Genomic DNA, 21,251 nt, shown 5'->3' on the forward strand with positions numbered 1-21,251 from the left:
TTGAAACATACCTGCTGGAAAAATCACGAGTGACCTTTCAGCTAAAGGCAGAAAGAAACTATCACATCTTTTACCAGATACTGACCAATGCAAAGCCTGAGCTGTTGGATATGCTGCTGATTACAAATAATCCATATGATTACTCTTACATCTCCCAAGGAGAAATATCTGTTCAATCCATCAATGATAGCGAGGAGTTAATGGCCACTGACAATGCATTTGACGTGCTTGGCTTCACCCCAGATGAGAAGACGGGAGTCTACAAACTGACAGGAGCCATCATGCACTATGGCAACATGAAATTCAAGCAGAAACAGCGAGAAGAACAAGCAGAACCAGATGGTACAGAAGCTGCTGACAAGTCAGCCTACCTTATGGGGCTGAACTCTGCTGATCTCTTGAAAGGACTCTGTCATCCACGGGTTAAGGTAGGCAATGAATATGTCACAAAAGGCCAGGGTGTGGATCAAGTATACTATTCAATTGGCGCACTTGCAAAGTCAGTGTATGAAAAGATGTTCAACTGGATGGTTATAAGAATCAACCAGTCCTTAGACACAAAGCAGCATCGACAGTATTTCATTGGTGTGTTGGATATAGCTGGATTTGAAATCTTTGATTTGAACACATTTGAGCAGCTCTGCATTAATTTCACAAACGAAAAACTGCAACAGTTTTTTAATCACCACATGTTTGTCTTGGAGCAAGAGGAGTACAAGAAGGAAGGAATAGACTGGGAATTCATTGACTTTGGGATGGACTTGCAAGCCTGTATTGATCTGATTGAAAAGCCTCTTGGGATCATGTCTATTCTTGAGGAAGAATGTATGTTTCCAAAAGCAAGTGACCAGACCTTCAAAGCAAAGCTTTATGATAACCACTTGGGCAAATCAAGCATGTTCCAGAAGCCACGTGCTGTCAAAGGCAAGGCAGAGGCACACTTTGCACTGGTTCACTATGCTGGCACTGTTGATTACAATATCACTGGCTGGCTTGTTAAGAACAAAGATCCACTGAACGAAACAGTGGTCGGACTGTATCAAAAATCATCCCTCAAGCTTCTAAGCCATCTTTTTTCCAGCTATGCAGGAGCAGCTGAATCAGGTGGAAAAGGAGGTAAAAAGAAGGGGTCATCTTTTCAGACTGTATCTGCCCTTCACAGAGAAAATCTTAACAAACTGATGACCAATCTCAAGACTACTAATCCGCATTTTGTTCGCTGTTTGATTCCCAACGAGACCAAGACTCCTGGAGTTATGGACAACTGTCTTGTAATGCACCAGCTTCGCTGTAATGGTGTCCTGGAGGGTATCAGAATTTGCAGGAAAGGTTTCCCAAACAGGGTACTCTACGGTGATTTCAAACAGAGGTACAGAATTCTGAACGCATCTGCTATCCCAGAAGGCCAGTTTATCGAAAACAAAAAGAGTGCGGAGAAGCTACTGGGATCACTCGACATTGACCATACACAGTACAAGTTTGGTCACACGAAAGTCTTCTTCAAAGCTGGTCTGCTGGGTTTACTGGAAGAAATGAGAGACGAGCAACTTGCCCGTATCATTACCGGGATACAAGCAAACGCTCGAGCTTTGTTAATGAGAGCAGAATATCAAAAAATAGTAGAACGCAGAGATGCGCTAATGGTCATTCAGTGGAACCTTCGCTCGTTCCTAAGTGTGAAAAACTGGCCTTGGATGAAAATGTTCTTTAAGATAAAGCCTCTTCTCAAGAGTGCTGAGGCTGAGAAAGAGATGGCAAACATGAAAGATGAATTCAACAAAATAAAAGAGGCCCTCGAGAAATCTGAAAACCGAAGAAAAGAGCTAGAGGAGAAAATGGTCACACTTCTTCAAGAAAAGAACGATTTACTTCTCCAGGTTCAGTCAGAGCAAGACACACTGACAGATGCTGAGGAGCGCTGTGAACAGTTGATAAAGAGCAAAATCCAACTGGAAGCTAAAGTTAAAGATATGACTGAACGGATTGAAGATGAAGAAGAAATAAACGCAGAACTCACAGCCAAAAAGCGTAAGCTGGAAGACGAATGCTCTGAGCTAAAGAAAGACATTGATGACCTTGAGCTAACTCTAGCCAAGGTCGAGAAAGAGAAACATGCTACTGAGAATAAAGTCAAGAACCTCACGGAGGAAATGGCCTCCCAAGACGAGATTATAGTGAAGCTCACAAAAGAGAAAAAAGCTCTACAGGAGGCTCAGCAGCAGACGCTAGATGACCTTCAGAGCGAAGAAGATAAAGCAAACACATTGACGAAAGCTAAAGCTAAGCTTGAACAGCAGGTGGATGACCTTGAAGGGAGCCTAGAACAAGAAAAAAAGGTTAGGATGGATCTCGAACGTGCCAAGAGAAAGTTGGAAGGAGACCTCAAATTGATTCAAGATAACGTAATGGATTTAGAGAACGATAAGCAGCAGCAAGAGGAGAAACTGAAGAAGAAAGATTTTGAAATAAATCAACTGAACGGAAAGATTGAGAACGAGCAAATAGCTGTTGCACAACTGCAAAAAAAATTAAAAGAAAACCAAGCTCGTATAGAGGAACTGGAGGAAGAGTTGGATGCTGAACGTGCGGCCCGAGCAAAGGTGGAGAAACAGCGATGTGATCTCTCTCGCGAGTTAGACGACATTAGCGAACGGCTCGAGGAGGCAGGTGGAGCCACATCTGCCCAAGTGGAGCTTAACAAGAAAAGGGAAGCCGAGTTTCAGAAGTTACGCAGGGATCTTGAGGAATCCACGCTGCAGCACGAAGCCACTTCTGCTGCCCTGAGAAAAAAACATGCTGATAGTGTGGCTGAACTTGGTGAACAAATTGACAATCTACAACGAGTCAAACAAAAGTTAGAGAAAGAAAAGACAGAGTTGAAGCTGGAGATGGATGACTTGGCCTCAAACATGGAGAGCATTGTGAAAGCCAAGGTGAATCTTGAAAAGATGTGCCGTTCCTTGGAGGATCAAATGAATGAACATAGGTCCAAGGCTGAAGAGGCTCAGAGGGCTCTTAATGACTTCTCAACGCAAAGAGCAAAGTTCCTAACTGAAAATGGGGAACTCGGACGGCAGCTAGAGGAGAAAGAATGCCTGATCTCTCAACTCACAAGAGGAAAAAGTTCCTACACCCAACAATCAGAGGACCTGAGAAGGCAGCTTGAAGAAGAAGTCAAAGCAAAGAATGCACTCGCTCATGCCGTGCAGTCTTCCCGTCATGACTGCGATTTGCTGAGAGAGCAGTTTGAGGAGGAGCAGGAGGCTAAAGCAGAGCTTCAGCGGGCACTGTCCAAAGCAAACACAGAAGTTGCAACATGGAGGGCTAAGTATGAGACAGATGGCATTCAGAAAACAGAGGAACTAGAAGAGGCCAAGAAAAAACTTGTTCAGAGGCTACAAGAGGCAGAGGAGGCAGTAGAAGCAGTTAATGCAAAGTGTTCCTCGCTGGAAAAAACTAAACATCGTCTACAAAATGAGATCGAAGATCTCATGCTAGATCTTGAACGCTCAAATGCCGCATCTGCTGCTCTGGACAAGAAACAACGAGCCTTCGATAAGGTCATAGCAGAGTGGAAGCAGAAGTATGAAGAGTCACAGTGTGAGCTGGAAGCATCCCAGAAGGAAGCACGAAACCTGAGTACTGAACTCTTCAAACTTAAAAATGCTTATGAAGAATCGCTTGATCAACTTGAGACCATCAAAAGGGAAAACAAGAATCTGCAAGAAGAAATATCAGACCTGACAGATCAGCTCGGTGAAGGAGGGAAGAGTGTTCATGAGCTGGAGAAGCTTAGGAAACAACTAGAACAAGAGAAAACAGAGCTGCAGTCTGCCCTGGAGGAAGCCGAGGCCTCTGTCGAACACGAGGAAAGTAAGATCCTGCGTGCCCAACTTGAGTTAAATCAGGTAAAGGCAGACATTGAAAGAAAGATGGCGGAGAAGGATGAGGATATGGAGCAGGCAAAGAGGAACTACCAACGAATGGTGGAAACTCTACAGAGTTCTCTTGAGGCAGAAACAAGAAGCCGTAATGAAGCATTAAGGGTTAAGAAAAAGATGGAGGGAGACTTAAATGAGATGGAAATTCAACTAAGTCAAGCCAACAGACAGGCAGCTGATGCACAGAAACAACTGAAGATAGTCCAGTCATATTTGAAGGACACTCAACTTCAACTGGATGATTCTGCACATAGTAATGAAGATCTCAAGGAGAACACTGCCCTGTTAGAACGGAGAAATAACCTCCTTCAAGCAGAGCTTGAGGAGCTAAGGGCAATGTTGGAACAAACTGAGAGGGGGCGTAAGCTGGCTGAGCAAGAACTCACAGATGCAACCGAGAGGATGCAGCTACTGCATTCTCAAAACACTAGCTTGATCAACCAAAAGAAGAAGCACGACGCTGATCTACTACAGCTACACAGTGAGATGGAAGAGCTGGTCCACGAGAACCGTAACGCCGAGGAGAAAGCAAAAAAGGCGATAACTGACGCGGCTATGATGGCAGAGGAGCTAAAGAAAGAGCAAGACACCAGTGCTCATCTTGAGAGAATGAAAAAAAACATGGAGCAAACGATCAAAGACTTGCAGCACCGGCTAGATGAAGCTGAACAAATCGCTATGAAGGGTGGAAAGAAACAGCTTCAGAAACTGGAAGCTCGCATCCGTGAACTTGAGAACGAATTAGAAGCAGAACAAAAACGAGGTGCCGAAGCTATAAAAGGCGTTCGCAAGTACGAGCGCCGCATTAAGGAACTCTCCTATCAGACTGAAGAAGATCGCAAGAATATGGCAAGACTCCAGGATCTGGTCGACAAGCTACAGCTCAAAGTGAAGTCCTACAAGCGTTCAGCTGAAGAGGCAGAAGAGCAAGCAAACGCCAACCTGGCCAAGTTAAGAAAACTACAGCATGAGCTCGAAGAGGCAGAGGAGCGCGCAGATATCGCAGAATCCCAGGTCAACAAGCTACGAGCTAAAACCCGGGATGGTATGCCTGGTAAAAAATCCCAGGATGAGTAGCAGCAAGACCCCAAATATGGCTACGGATACTCAATGTGTTACTAGTTTAGGTTCAATCAACTGAAATTATTCATTAGATTATAGAAATGTTGACGGTAATATTTAACAATACATTATATTAAAAAATATTGGTAGGCTGAATGGCGTGTCCAAAGTGTCTGTAGTGTATGAATGCGTGTGTGATTGTGTGCCCTGCGATGGATTGGCACCGTGTCCAGGGTGTACCCCGCATTGTGCCCGATGCTCCCTGGGATAGACTCCAGGTTTCCCCATGACCCTGAAAAGGATAAAGCGGTATAGAAGACGGATGGATGGAACTAGGGATGTCAATTTACACCGATTCCCATGATCGGTCCTTTAAATTAATTATCAATTAAATATTCGGCGTTTAGGATTGTAAAATGAATCGACGTGATTATGATTTCTTGATAAAATTCCATTTAATAATCAAATATAATGACTAGAATAAGTGCATGTGAGCCTGTTCATATTTTGCGCATCCATGTGAGAAAATAGGTCATTTTCTTCCCAAATGCGCATACGATATTGTGCAGATTAGGGAAAATTCGGAGAATACGAAAAAAAAAAAAAGCATACTTTTACTCACGACTCGACACCATTTCGTTATTACTTCGGCAGTCCTGATTGAAGTTGAGACTTACATACGTCGCACGGATAACATTTAATTATTTATATATTACATGTCCAGAAGCTAAATGTACCCATTAGATGACATGCTAATCCGTTTCGGAATCCATTCTTTCTGCCTTCTGAGCGCCATTTTGTCCCCCTGGCTAAAAAAACTGAGGTTATTGTTAGTTGTGTAGCTTCATGTCCGGTCACGGAGACTGCTCATGCACCTTTTCCAAATGGTACATCATGGTGATCGTTGTTCTACTCTATTTTAAAACGCAACCACGATGTTTGTAATTAACATCACTGCCATTTCAAGTAAAATGATCCCAAACGTAACTACGGTACGCTCGCGTGTCCGCCGTACGTTTAAACGCGCGAGCCGGCACGCGCCTCAAAACTACACACCCTAATGACGACCTTGCTTAATCGACCGCCGATAAGTTTTTAACGATTCAATTATTACCGACAATTCATAAGCGTCCCTGCCACGAACCATTTGAATTACAACCAAGCAAAGAATCATTGATATTCGTGACATTTTCCATTACATAAACTCAAAGATTTTTGAACAGTCGAAACCATGTAATAAAAATGCTACCGATGTACTTTAGCTGTTTTGTAGAAGTAAACATGTCATTGACCCATTTCAGTGTCATTTTTTTCTAGTTTCTTGATGATTCAGCATAAAACACAACTTACTTACTTCCCTCCTGAAGGGAAACCTAGACTATCTGGGTCAGCTGCTCTACCATTCAGTAAGCACAAAAAACGCTTAGTGTCAAATAAATAAATAAATAATATAATATAATATAATATAAATAAATCCCACCACCGGATGAAATAAAATAAACAAACCTTGATATGATATTAATCCCGTAAGCAACCCGTTTCTTTAAAAATAAATTCTACCAAAATCTCGTTTAACAGCAACTTATACAAAGAAGTGGCTAATTACACAGAGGTGTAAACTGAATCCGAAACCAACAATTTTTAACCAGATTTGTCTCCATATCGAGACTTTTTAAAAATCAAATTTCTCACAGCTAGAATAAAACTGATTGATCTTCACGTTTCAAAACTCAAATTTTAATGGAATACATCATTTGTACACGAAGTACAGCATACAAGTCATGACCTGATGAATGAGTTCACACTTTACAGTAGACTTTGTAAATAACCCACCACAGTGCACGTTCCACGAGCTGCCAGAACTGGGTTTAAATACGAGTACAGACATTGCAAACAGAAAGTCCGAGTTTGTCTCGAACCATCTCCACTCCTACAAATCCCACTGACTCACGCACACAGTTCCAACAGCTTTGGATAAGGATTTGTTATGTATATACACAATGTAAGAAATAAAATCCTTTTGGACAGTAGTACTGAGGCAAACATCATACTTCAGTTAGACCAGACAAAACATTTTCTTCTAAAACAGAGCATCATAATGTTGTACTGATTGAAAGAAAAAAAAAAAAAAATGTGTTGTTACCACAGTGACCATGGTTATCTAAAGAGACCAGAAGTCTCAAGTACAAATAATACAGAATATACAAAAAAAAAACAAAAAAAACAACCTGCATCCATTTTGAATAGTAAAGAAAGTCTGTGCAATTTGTTACATGGAAAAGATACGGATTCTTAATGACAGATTCTTTAGAAATCCTTCTCGTTCACATGCATGAAGTCACAGAAGCTGGTTCATGGTGAGTTTCTACAGCTTTCTACCTTTTCTAAAGGTAGTCATTTCTAACTAATCTAACATCATTATTATTTTTTTTTTTTTTTTAAGTATCATTACTTATAAACTAGCAGGAGTACTAGAGTAGTTTCAGTGCACATACACAGAATGGAAATTTGGGAACGTGAGAAAATTTATTAGCAGTTTTAAACTATGGAAAGAAGAGACATTGGATTGTACAAGCCTATGTTCTAGTTACTTGTTAAAAAAAAAAAAAAAAAACATTTCTGCAAGATTTCATGAGTGAGAATGTACACTAAAGTGCACTTTTCCATCTGTATTTCACATTTATTTATGAACTACTTTACCTCAAGAAGTAGTTTTTACATTTTAATTCATTACCATTTATGGTAATGTATTCAGTAACAGGATGTGGTGGATTTCTTTCACTACAGTAGTTGCTGCCTCTTTGTTGCTTCGTGCAATATCGGCATCAGCAGCAGTGCTCACACTTACGCAGTGTGAAGGACAGTGGTTCTAGAGCAGGGGGTGCGCAATCTTATCCGGAAAGGGTCGGTGTGGGTGCAGGTTTGCATTCCAACCAAGCAGAAGCCACACCTGAATCTACTGAAATTCATGAGCAACTGTTTAAACGGGTGGAATCAGGTGTGGTTTCTGCGTGGTTGGAATGAAAACCTGCACCCACACCGGGGCTTTCCGGATAAGATTGCCCACCCTTGTTCTAGACAGTAGTATTAAGTCAGATTCTTACCGACTGGTATTCATATAAGGAAGAAAAATATTTTTATAGGTACATACAGTCAAATATCCTTTGTTAAGAACCCTTCTACTTCACACCATGAAATAAAAAAAAATATATATATATATATGCAAATGCAGTTTTATGCTGCATTAATTATTTCTACAGAGGGAAGGAAGATGCGGCTCAGCTCCGGCATACACGCTGAGAACGGACGCCGTTACATGCTGGTAGGCTGTGCTTGCTGTTGTAATGCAGCATGGTGCTGTGGGTCGGCTTCGCAATCTTTGGGCGCTTCGTCTCGCCGTACGTACATGAGGAAGAGTGTTACGGTAGCGAAAGTAGCTGCGTTGACGGGAAAAGCTCGGAGCAGAGTTGATGTAAGGCCTCTCGTGAACACACGCCATCCCTCTTGCTCCAAGCTCTTGCGTGTGCAATCTATGATACCGCTGTACTGGAAGTTGCCTCCAACACCATCTGCCTGCAGCCGGGACTTAATCACATCTACAGGATATGTAGAAAGCCATGACGCAATGCCTGACATACCACCAGCGAACATTAATTTAGGGATCATGTACGAGTTATCCGGCTCACAGCCTAATGAGCGCGTGAGCACATCGTAGACCAGGAAGTACACTCCGAAGGCAGGCGTCTCACGAATGAGGGTGCTCACCATGCCCCTGTTGACGCCCCGCATGCCCTCACGCTGGTATATCCGGGCCAGGCAGTCCAACGAGTTTTTGTACACCTTGCGAGTGGACTTCTTTTCACCAGTACCTTGCATCTGCATACGCGTCTTGGCCAGCTCCACTGGACAACAAATAACACACTGGATGGTTCCAGCAGCTGCTCCTGCTAGGAACTGGTTTGTAGGAGTGTCCTTTCCCAGCAGACGCATTGTGTTGCCTTGCACACCAAAGACAATGGCGTTGATGAAAGTCAGGCCCATCATAGGAGAACCAATGCCTTTGTACAGACCAAAAATCTATAGGGGGGGAGGAGAGTTAATCAGGTCAATTTAACTGTAAAATTATGTGAGACGTTATTTATAAAATTATGCCAAACTGGCTGGGGCTGGAGCTGGCTAATCATTTACCTCTAGGTTCAAGTAGATTCTCTGAATGACCCATACACATTTCCGATCTAACTGCTTTCAATGAATACCATTAAAACCGATACCAAATTACGCAAATGAGCGCGAAGAAAAAGGTACTGACCGATTCCTGCCGTATGATTGAGTGGAAACAGTGAAAGGTTCCCCTGTACAGAGGCTTGTGCGCATTTTGCACTTGAAGCCTGACCTGTAAAAAAAACAAAGCATGGTTCTACAGAAATCTGTGGAAGTAAACATGAGTCTCCAAATTTAAAAAGAGATACTGTATTCATAACAGTGTGGAACTATGGAAATGGGCAGATGCATGCTGGACAATTGGTGCATCAAACCTTTTTTCAAGGCTTTGTAGGAACACTTTAATAGGTGTTTTTGTAATAAAAACTATATGTACTAATTATATATGGAGAAACTTTGTCTATACATTACGTTTGTTTCATGATTCCATGCTTTATTTCCTCTCAGAGAAATTTACTGTGCACCACGCCATAAGCAAAAAAAAAAAGAAGTGCATTTTATAGCCATCTATAGTAACTGGATCGATTTCTTTTACAAGTAACACAAATCAGATGGACACAATGCAAGACATAATTATACTAACAGTCAATAATCGGTTTATTATCAGGGATGACGCCTATACATTCTCATATTTCACGTGCGTTTTGAAACATACAATGAGCCGATGATTACCAATATGCTCTTTTGTGAATAGCTTGGCATAAGTAATAAGCATTCACAAGCAACACAGCTTTCAGTTCAAGTATAACTATCATTCATGTGTTTTTAACAATGAATTTTTTTTTTTTTTTAAAAAGAAGGGGAATTAACTGTAAACACAAAGGCACCATTACACGCTGAGCCCATAGCTCATTACGACCATGAGGAAGGTTTATAGCAAGTAGACCGATATACGCACCTTTACAGTGTCAAAAGGATGTCCTATTAGAACACCAGCAGCACCTGAAGAGTGGAAAAGAAATCTGGTATAATTAGGCATATCGACACAAATATCCTAAAGAAAACGTATGTGGGGTTTTGTTTTTTTTTTTTTTTCCAAGTGTATTGTCCTGACAAATGTACAAGCCCGTGAAGCATCGGTGATTCATACAATTTGCCTTACATACTGGAAAACCACACTGAGGTTTGTTGATGACTAACAGGGTCGGTTTATATTATATATTGTTAGAATGTTGAGCCTTAATCTGACTGCAATACCTCAACTAGACTCTTTCCATTCATTTAAGTCAAATGGCTTTTCAAAAAAAAAAAATCAACAAAACAAGGAAATAAAGCACCAGATTCACTGGTTCACGTTTGGAGTTTAATTCAAAAGACAGACACCGTTCTGGTTACAATGTATACCAAGGGACGCAAGAAAAACCTCACACCATACTCTTGAAATGTCCTTCTCTCTCTCTCTCTCTCTCTCTCTCTCTCTCTCTCTGACTCCAGCGTGCTAACAAGGTCTCGTTCATTCTGTCGGTCTGTCTGATAATTATTTTGCACAATCTTTCAAGAGCATTTCATGAACAAAAAGCAAACTCGTTCCACTTCGTGAACACCCTGGGGCCCGGAGCTAACCCGGAGGGCCGTCACTAAGCCGCTGCGAAAGCAAAGAAATCATCTGTATTCCACAACGACAGGAATGCAGAAATGTATCTTCAAGAATTACAGTCACAACCAGTTGTTTGTGTCCACATTATATATATATATATATATATATATATATATATATATATATATATATATATATATATATATATATATATATATATATATATATATATATGTATGTATGTGTGTGGTAGACGCAACTTGTCAGGACAATTAGAATTCTTAAATACAGAAAATATTTATGTCCTTTGTAAGAGGTTGGACTGCTGATTGGAAGGTCGCGAGTTCAAATCCCGGCACTGCCAAGCTGCCACGTGACCTGTTTTAGGTTCGTAAGTTTCTGGGTTTTCTGGGAATACTCTGATGCTATGTCTGTTTTGATTGCAAACAACTTGGTCTTTCTGAGCAAGTCACCAACAAACAAAATGGTACTGGTTACTGCCATATGGTCCCATTCGGAGTGAGCTGGACATTTCCAGGGTTTAGTGCAGCTAACTTGCCTTGCCAGATAACTTGCAAGAATAGTGTTGGGCTGCATGACCAGACTTTGCCCGGGACAACAGTGCAACTGAATGTATAACTTAACTGAAATGACTCAGTTACTGAATGGACTCAAGAATTTCACCTTTACTGATGACCAGAGTTGGGTATAATGCGTTATAAATTAACGCATTACTGTATTCTAATGTCTTTTCCCTGATAACGCAGTAATGTAACGCATTACATTTTAAATTTATGTCATTTGATTACAGTTACTGATGTCAATAAAATTACGTTACTTGCATTACAAATGTACTGTTAAGAAAACAATATTAAGTAAAAGGCATTTTTTAAATAAATCACAGTTTGTGCGGCTTCCAGGGCGTAACCTGGACTGGGCCTTCAGGGCTGTAGCCCCGAAGATCTTTCCTTCAGCCCTGAATAATTCTCCGCTCGGAGCGGTTTGTCAGTACGTAACCGAACGTCAGTAAAAGAAGACGGTAACTTTAAATCTTCAGTGAACGCAGGCGAGAACAATCAGATGGGGTTTACAGGAAAATACGTGGAAACACTCGTGTCTTATTGGCTGATCGCTCTCAATTCTGCCAAACGCTAGCTCACAGTCCTCACATGTGAGGAAAAATGGATATACGCCGATTTTTTTTTTAAACCAGTAAAGGTGTTGAAGCAGAAACAGTAACATCCTCTGACGCTGAGCAGGAAGACAAGGTGTGTAAATATCTACATGAGTTCCAGTTTACGTGAACATGATATGAGCAGAGCATAAGGAAAGATAATGTACTCTGCATGGCACTGTAGCAGCTAAACCCATAGCTTAGCTGTGCCTCCCATTGGCTAGCGACACCAAACTAGCCTAGTTAGAACAGTTTATATTTCATCAGTCTGGTAGTCCTACAAACAGTAACAACACCCGAGGGAAATTTTATGATAAATCCAACTTTTTACATGCAGTAAACAGTAATGTAATCAGATTACAACTTTAAAGGAGTAATTAGTAATCTGTAGTGGATTACTTTTTTTTAAGAGTAACTTACCCAACACTATTGATGACAGACAAAAGGTAGGCTGCTGCATCAAATTTTCCAGTTCATGTTTTGGGCAGAAGGTCTGCCTCTCAGGCTTGTGCACCAAGTCCTGTCTAGGTACAACTGCCAGGTGGCGCACACAGTTTTTACAAGGCTCCGGTTATGGAATTTGAATCGGCTAAAGTCTGATATATTCTTGCGTTCGACTACATGTATGTAAACGCAAGATGGCTAGTGCACGTATCCTGGAATCGTCTGGCGCATTGCTTGTGCGCATCCTCAGAAATGAACGCATCGTGTCCACATGGGGCAAGACGGACGTAACGTGTCGGCAACTGACTAAACAAAGCAACATCGTGTCTCAAATCACACACTTCTGTGCTACTCTAGACTGTTAGTGAGTACTAACAGTAAGAACAGATTTCTATTACTAGTGTACTAAAATAGTTTTAATGTCTGAATTTAAAAAAAAAAAAAAATCTCTTAAACCTACCAAAAGGTCTGTTTTGTGTAACACTCTTCTGGATTTTCTAGATTAGCACATACTTTTGAATGTAAGGTCAGAATTTTCCGTTTGAGACGCAGCCCAGTGACAACAAATAAACAATGGCGGAAAGGTTTGAAGAGAAGCTGAGCTTGTCAGTCTGTTTAAAATCATTTTGCATGAAGCCACTAAACATATAGTTTGACTTGGAAACCAGATGGGCAGAGATGTTTTGGCTCCACCATCTAGGGGACATTGCAATTAATCCTCTAGATGTACAGTCGGTTCCATAAGTATTACAAGTACAACTTTTGTAAGTTTGCCTCTGCACACTACCACAATGGATTTGAAACGAATCAATTAAGGAGTGATTGAAGTGTAGACTTTCAACTTTAATTCAAAGGGTGTAACAAAAATATCGCATTAACCGTTTAGGAATTAAAGCCATTTTCTTTCTATCGTTTTAATTTTGATTATTTATTTATTTTACAGACTCCCTCCATTTTCACAGGCTCAAAAGTAATTGGACAATTTACTGATACACAGTTTCACGGCCAGGTGTGGCCCGTTTCCTTTGTTAGCGGTTCGTGGGAACTCTCAATATGCCGCCCAGGAGGTGTCGAAGTGAAGTGAAGGAGGCCATCATTAGGACAAAAAAATAAATAAAACAGACCCATTAGAGATATAGCAGAAATTTTAGGTGTGGTCAAAATGAACAATTTGGTACATTCCTTAAAAAAAAAACAAAAAAAACAAAAAAAAACAAAAGGAATACACCGGCATGCTCAATAACACCAAAAGGTCTGGAAGACCACAAAAGACAACTACAATGGATGATCACAGAATTATTTCCTTGGTGAAGAAAAACCCCTTCCCAAAATCTAACCAAGTCAAGAACACTCTGGAGGAGGGAGGCGTATCATTGTCAAAGTCTACAATGTAGAGACGCCTTCACGAATGAAAATACAGGGGTTTTACCTCAAACCAGTGGTAACACTCAAGAACAGAAAGGCCAGATTAGACTTTGCTAGAAAACATCTTAAAAAAAAAAAAAAACCTGCCCATTTCTGGAACAAGATTCTTTGGACAGATGAAACAAATATTAACCTGTACCAGAATGATGGGAAGAGAAGGATATGGAGAAGGAAAGGAAGGGCTCATGATCCAAAGTATGCCACATCATCTATCAAACATGGTAGAAGAAGTGTCATGGCATGGGCATATATGGATGCCAATGGAACTGCTCACTGGTGTTTATTGATGAGATGAGTGATGATAGAAGTAGCATGACAAATTATTAAACATTTATAAAGCTATACTTTCTGCTCAGATTCAGTCGAATGCTGCAAAACTGATACGATGGCACTTCACAGTACAGATGGATAATAACCCAAAACCAGGGTTGGGAGGGTTACTTTAAAAACATGTACATTATATCATATATATATAAATAAAAACTGGTTTCACTCTGCCCAATTTTTTATTTATTTTTTTTAAATGTCCATGGAATAAAATATAATTAAATATCAGATGCCATGAGTGTACCCTCTGCCATCATTTAAACATCTGAATGGCCATGTAATACGAAGCGATCTGATAACATGAAACTAAAAATGATCTTAGAGGCCATGGGCATTGTTTCGACTCAGGACAGCGGTCATATGCTGCTATTGTCAAGCAACCGTTTGATGCCGCACACAACAGCGGTTCACCTTCGTGCACTGGCAGAAAGTAGGCTAATGGTCGAGAGGCAGGAATTTGGCCAATGGTTGCTGCAAGCCTTTTATAATCGGCCAATTGGTGTGTGAGAAGGCGGGAATCACAGAGAGGGGTTAAAGCAGTGCAAACACGCGCACACATGACGCGGTATTGGACCATACGCACATCATAAAGAAACTAACATTTTCTCCGATTTAGAAATCCCGGCCTGATGCTTTTTTCAGAGAAAAATGCGGGTTTATTGCTACCAAATTAACTTGGAGCAAAATTTATTTGTGCATGCACCAGGAGGAGCCACGACTGGCGAGAGAGAACCAGAACTATACTCAAGAAGCTGTCTATATGGTGTCATGTCAAAGATGAATTTCTTTGGTTTTAAATGAAAAATAAAAAAATTGTAATCCTGATAGCCGAGTCAGTCACCTAACCTTAATCCAACTGAGCATGCTTTTCACTTGCTGAAGACAAACAGAGATATGCGTGAGAGAATTAAGAGAAGGTTAAGAAACCCTGTGAGCTACTGAACACCACTCGTATGTCTCCTTTTGCCTGGAGCCCGTAGGGTTGTCGCCTGTATTTCAAACTTTACATCAACTGTAAGTATGTATACATTATTTTGATGGATGCACAAAACGACCACTAAATTAAACTACAGTCCTAGATTAATAATAAAATCTCATTTTCACTGCACCTTGTGGTTTCTCGTACTCCCTTACAGTCTTCTTTCACAGCATTTAATATAAAATGCCTCCCCTGCCTTAGAGGACTTGGGTCGCACACTCTTTTCTGCTCTCACTTGACGATTACGCCTTCGTTAATAAAAAACCATTAGTGTTACATTTGAGACAATACTATCCTTCTAAACTTCATACACTAGGCGGTTGAGTACATAGTGCATAGTGTAAGTGTATAGTACGTCATTTGGGACACAACTTTTTTTTGTATTTACTCCCCGACACGTGTTTCCGGAACAGAAGTAACGCCGTGAGTAAACGTGACCCGTGCCACGCGCAGACCGACTAATCGATTATGAGATTTGTCATCAATGATTTTCATAATCGATTATTATCGATTTGTTGTTGTTTAAATGTGCTTCTGAATGCACATAAGAGCTCTTTAATGACTGATACATAGTGAAGCAGTCCAGTCACTCACTTGATTAACTATACCATGAAATGGGTTAGGCATTTGATCAGCTGTGTCGAGAGGAAGACACAGATTTAGTTTCATTAAGGCAGCTTTAATATCAGCCTGCATGCATTCGCTGCCGCCGAGCTGCACTCGTGCCTTAGATTCTGATCATCAGAATGCTCTGAAGGTAGACAATCAGCACTCTGATCCAGAGTGAATTCTTCCAACATCGTTAAGGATCTCACGCTTCCCATTCCTGGGGGTTGAGCAGCAGATCCTGCTGTGACAACACAGCGACGGAGCTTACCTTTTCTTCCACAGACATGTCAGCTGTTCACTTCACTCCCTGCTGTGACCAAGCAGTGTCAGAGGAAGGATAATTATTAGTCAGCAGCATTTCCATAGCCTGCGAACTTTACGCATCGCTACTGGCATGACGCCGAAGTTAGGGCAAGGCTCTGTACATGCTTTCCAAAGATGCTCCAGTCCCAAACAATGTGGGCATTAATCACTGTCCATCATCCAAAGCCATCCTGCCCTGAAATACAAGAGGTTGGGAAAGTTTACACGAAGTTAGGAATTTACAAAATGATTTAATCAGTTTCACTTCCACTGCTACAAGCCAACACAAACAACAGGCCTTGTGTCCGTTTTAAGGACACAGTAATCCATGGCAAGAACAGTAAACATTAAAAAATTCCACCAACAAATGGCGAATTTATTTCTTTTAGTCCAGACCCAATCAGCAAGGAACTTCTGTCTGAATGCGTCACAGAGTTTCCTGCACGTGCGCGCATGTCTAGATGTGTTCATCTAGTTCTAGACACTGACACATAAGGGTGATGCTGGACAGTGGTGTATTTGGTGGACTCAACATGCTGTAACATTTTGGTCCATGTCAATGACGTAACTTACCAGGAAGCTGAAGCGGTCCCACACAGCAGACCATACATATTTGGCGGAATCTTCCAGTTCTTGCATGTGGGTGATATGCATGTTAGCATATTGGCTTTGCTTAAAAACATGCTTAGAAGAAGCATGTTTTTAAACCACCATAGCCTCTCCTGATTGACACATAACAAAAGTGCAGAATAGCCTACTTTATCTGTCATTGAATTGTCCGATACACAGATGTACCTCATCAAGAGCCTCGTATTGAATAATACGCCATGTGGTGGTCTTTAAAGACTGGACGGTCTGCATTTGTTTTACAAAAACAGATGTGGGTTTTCATGATTGCAAAAAAAATAGTATGTGCTGTGATATATTACTGGGTAAGATGATCCATGGAAATTCCAGCCAAACTAATGATAGCTAGCTAACAATGAAGCTGGTATTCACTGGGTAGTTTGCTGTCTACTAATTAGACAGTTAAAGTTAGCAATTGATATATGGAAAATCTAAATGGATAACTAAACTTAACATGCCATTAAAAACATCATTACTACTACAACTATGTGCACCCCAAGTTGAAGCTCAAACCCATATCCTTTCCTGTTTATTACCAGGGGAACAGTGAAGACATCGGAAGGCCTGGGGTGTTTTCCAAATCGCATTTGCATGGAATTTGTTTGGACAGTTTTCTGCGACATTTTTCTGTTGTTTAACAGCATTCTGTGATTATGCAATGCAAGTAAATGTATTATTCTGTATGAGAAAAATGAACCAAGTTTAGGGTGACTAAGCTTGTGATTTTTACCTTCCAGGTATAAGCCACCATAAACTGTCTTAGTAAGATCTTGGGCCACTACAAGTAGAACTTCAGTGTGCCTTGGTATAGATTCTACAAGTCTGGAACTGTATTGGAGAGATGAACAGCATTTCCCCAAAAGATATTCCCTCAATTGATGTTTTGATGATGGTAGTGGAGAGGGCTATCTAACGCATCACTACAAAATTTCCCACAGATCTTCCACAGGATAAAGGTGATCCGTTAGAATAACTTTGTATCGTTTTGCATTTATGCTTCACTCGAAGCCAGTTATATCACTGGCGGGCACACCCACAATTGCAGAGGCAAGGTGCCAGATGTGAGATGGAAAAATACCTAAATTAGATATTTAAATGACTGCATCAACCTGCTAAGCTTTAAGCATTTTGTATGCATTTGGAGATGCACATTAAAAAAGTGCCCAATAAAAACAGCAGAGACAATCGACATATGAATCTCAAATGATTGACAGCTGTGCAGTCTTTTGAACCATCCGATATTAACCGATGCCCCGGAAGCCCCGAGTCCTTCCCCCGGTATCTCACATTGGAGATGTTTCAACTTGACTCACTTTGATTATCCTACATGAAAAATACACTGGTGTGGCACACTTACTTTCTGTCAAGGTGAACGAAGAATATATTTTGAACCGCACCAAAAAAAATCAGCCTAAAATGGCTAAAAAAAAAAAACCTGTTAAAAAGGCAGAACATTTTGAATGAAATGTGAGGAGTGTTTTTTTTTTTTTTTTTTTAAGGTCTACAACGAAATGCAAAATCTGACACTATATAAGTAATTTTTTTTTTTTTTTAAATCATCATTGTAACTGAACAGCGGTTTAAAGTTTGCTAAGAGAGTGCTAGTTGCACATGGGCTTGTTGGATTGGATCAATCGAATTTGATCAAACCAAGGATCAGAAATGGAGAAAAAAAAAAAAATTAATAAACAAACAATACGCAGCATGTGGTTTCAGTATTCCTAACAAATGTTTTCAAGCGTACAACAGTATAGAGGGTGTGCATTGACGTCACACTGCCGCTGGACCACGCCCTCTCGGCCGGACTGCGTGGCAAAACATCCAGCAAAATCGCTGGGGTTAATTGAGGAAGTTGCGTAAACGCTAGTATAACTAACGATTACCAGCTTAAATTAAAGGCAGCTGGACTCGACAGTGACCCTTACAACTTGCCCAAGAACCCGTGGTCCATGCACATTGGCATGTGGCCAGAAATCGGTTTTCCCGACATTTATATTTACCTGAAACCTGAATGCATATAAACGCCTTGACGCTTGGTCCTACTTCAAGGCAGGTTTTGTTGGAGAAATTAAAACGATAAGAACACCAATAAACATCCCGGTCGTACGTACAAATAAATTTTTCATTTTGTTCTACAATTTTATCTGTTAACCCGTACGCTAGCTAGTACTAGTTTGTTTGTAGCGAACACTGCTTCCACTTGTCATATATTTGTGAAGGTAAAAACACAGTCCGAGAATGAACGAGGCCCCGTTATTCATCAATGGAAATAGGCAGTGTTTAAAAATAAATAAGTACCAAATTATTCATCACTGTACACCATGAACACCACATGCCAAAACAACTGACACTCACACTGCTCCACTCAGTCAAAAAGGACTGAATGGTTGTTTTTGGCACTGTGTAAAAAGACAGATCTGAATTCTTATTGAGTCTCTTAGCACAGTCGATCACACAACAGATTTTTTAACCATTTTAGATGCGTTTTTTCCCCCCCTGTGTTTTCACGGAATTCACACTGTACACTAATTAAGTCTGTTTCGACATTCAGTGGGCGTGGCCGCGGCGAGCTCCGCCTACCGTGACGCCACGTGCATGCCCTCTATACAACAGGACAGTGGATCACTGTGCAAAATAAATTACACTGTGGTTAAACTGTGCTCAATTGCATTATATAGATGCTGAAGTACAACCAGAAGTTAAATTAGTTAGTGTTAAATGTTATGTTTAATACATGACAGGTATGTTTTCTGTTTAATAGTGCGAAAGTTTCAAGTGTATAGCCAATATTAATATTTTACAGGGAAAAAAAAAAGTGATGCTAGGTTTACTGTGTCTATTTCTCTGTATGTTCACATACCGTGTTCATGGGTAACTTAAGTGTCTTACTATTCTAATAATAATAATAATAATAATAATAATAATAATAAGTCAACTGTGTATTTTAAAGCAGCACGTGGCTCACACGATTAACCGAGTTAAAATCGGACAGTTAAGTGCATCTCCCCTGATGCAACTATTTAACCATGGTGACGTGCGCGTGCGCTTGTAAGGAGATTAACTTTAGCTAACCTGTTAACTAGCTTCGCTCACTAGTGTGCACGCGCTGAATTGATGTGAAGTGGAAGTCATGTTCAAGGAAGTCCTTTATGGCGCGAGCTGGTTAACCAGCTATCCACCTACCTCCTATGCAGCCAGCGACGAAGTCCATCATTGTTCCCCGAAAGTCTTCACACGGTGGCAGTCTGAACGGCTTTAATGTTAAATATATATATATATTAAATTCATCTACCAGCTAACAGCAACTACAGCGGGCAGAAACTAACAGGAGATTAGCTCGCTTAGGTATCTATCAAGCTTTGTAGATTCCTCTCTCAGACCTCTGAATTTAAATTTGGATTCCCCCTTCCCCCCCCCAAAACAGAATAAAAAATATGTACGATAAAATGACGAAGGGTTTATAAAACATACAAGCTGTATGGTTGACTGACTCCTGCGTTGTAGTGGAAAAATCTACCTCAGCCTCCCTGCCTGCCGGCTGCTTGGGTTTCAACCTAGCTTTCTGAACGGGAGGTGTGTGCTGACGTCACGTAGGCTCAACCCTGTTCGGCCAATTGCGGAGTCCCTATGAAAACAATCTCTCTGGACACGCCCCCTCCCCTCTCGTGCTACTGCTTCTTCAGCAGCCCTTCACTGACAGGACTTTCCTGGGTTGCGTCAGTCTCTTTGGGCGCGTCTCAAATCGACTCAACTATATATTCTTGCAGTCAAGTGAGGGTTCATCGTCATTCCTCTATACACGAAGAAAAAAAAAACCCCACAAAAACAATGGAAACCATCACAGAAGTTCTAATGGTTTCCACTACAAATACCATTACAAACCATCAGCTGACCATTAAAACCATGAGCATTACCATTATTGGTCTTTAATGGTATCCACTAGAAATAACATGCCACCAGTAGAAGGCAACAAATTTCCACTAGAGACCCACGAGGACCATTATAGTTTCTATTAAAACCAATACAATTCCCATTATAACCATTAAAACTATAACTACAAATTCTATGATTGTTTCTATTGTTTTTGGATGAAAGCATCAGCCAGATGAGATGAAAGTTAAAAAAAAAAAGAAAAAGAAAAAAAAAAGCATGTGTTGTTTATAACTGTATGAAGTATACAATGTGGTGGCATGTGTTAGTAAGGGTCTTGGTGGGCGTTGGGAACATTCCACCTTTTTCACAGAATACATGCACTGAATATTAAATATATATATATATATATATATATATATATATATATATATATATATATATATATATATATAGTTGTATAAACTGCAATTTTCTTATTACAAAATTAAAATGAATTACAAACAAAATTGTAATTAAATCCCACTTTATTGACAATCATTTTTGTATGCCACATATATAAAAATATAAAATATTAAGGTATAATTTTTTTGTATGGCCAAATTGTTGTATAAATCATTTAAGGGTGAAAATATTCATTTGCATTATTAACTCATTTTAAATTATAATAATTATACACTTAAGCCATGTTCTATAATGTATGTGCAACCCTGTGACTGAAACCCAATAAGG

At 40.4% G+C, this 21,251-nt stretch overlaps 2 protein-coding genes across 3 annotated transcripts in view; one reads left to right on the plus strand and one right to left on the minus strand.

Moving 5' to 3' along the window:
* Positions 1–5,158, plus strand: part of myh6 (myosin, heavy chain 6, cardiac muscle, alpha) — a 6,298-nt gene extending 1,140 nt beyond the window's left edge. Inside the window, exon 1 of the mRNA XM_053613649.1 lies at positions 1–5,158. This exon is cut by the window's left edge and continues 1,140 nt beyond it. Coding sequence (XP_053469624.1) covers positions 1–5,018 — 5,018 coding nt within the window. The 3' untranslated portion in view covers positions 5,019–5,158.
* A 1,232-nt stretch (positions 5,159–6,390) lies between these two features.
* On the minus strand, positions 6,391–20,746 carry slc25a29 (solute carrier family 25 member 29). Of its 2 annotated transcripts, XM_053613654.1 has the most exons (4): positions 19,833–20,746; positions 10,123–10,166; positions 9,313–9,396; positions 6,391–9,080 (listed from the first exon to the last, which is right to left on the minus strand). In XM_053613654.1, the coding sequence occupies exons 1-4, from the start codon at positions 19,861–19,863 to the stop codon at positions 8,316–8,318; spliced, it is 924 nt and encodes a 307-aa protein (XP_053469629.1). In that variant the 5' UTR covers positions 19,864–20,746; the 3' UTR covers positions 6,391–8,315. The 2 variants fall into 2 exon arrangements, with proteins under 2 accessions (XP_053469629.1, XP_053469628.1); XM_053613653.1 differs by lacking the exon at positions 19,833–20,746 and having other exon boundaries at positions 10,123–10,817.
* Positions 20,747–21,251: the final 505 nt, after the last annotated feature.

Source organism: Ictalurus furcatus, chromosome 25 (genome assembly GCF_023375685.1).
Source record: "Ictalurus furcatus strain D&B chromosome 25, Billie_1.0, whole genome shotgun sequence".
NCBI classification, from domain to species: domain Eukaryota; kingdom Metazoa; phylum Chordata; class Actinopteri; order Siluriformes; family Ictaluridae; genus Ictalurus; species Ictalurus furcatus.

Excerpts from the sequence above, each read along its gene's own strand:
- slc25a29 (XM_053613653.1), bottom strand. The coding sequence starts at position 10,203 with ATGCCTAATTATACCAGATTTCTTTTCCACTCTTCAGGTGCTGCTGGT. Across the intron at positions 9,397-10,122 it reads ATCCTTTTGACACTGTAAAG|GTCAGGCTTCAAGTGCAAAA; the intron begins GTGCGTATATCG and ends TTTTTTTTACAG. Across the intron at positions 9,081-9,312 it reads CAATCATACGGCAGGAATCG|ATTTTTGGTCTGTACAAAGG; the intron begins GTCAGTACCTTT and ends CCCCCCCTATAG.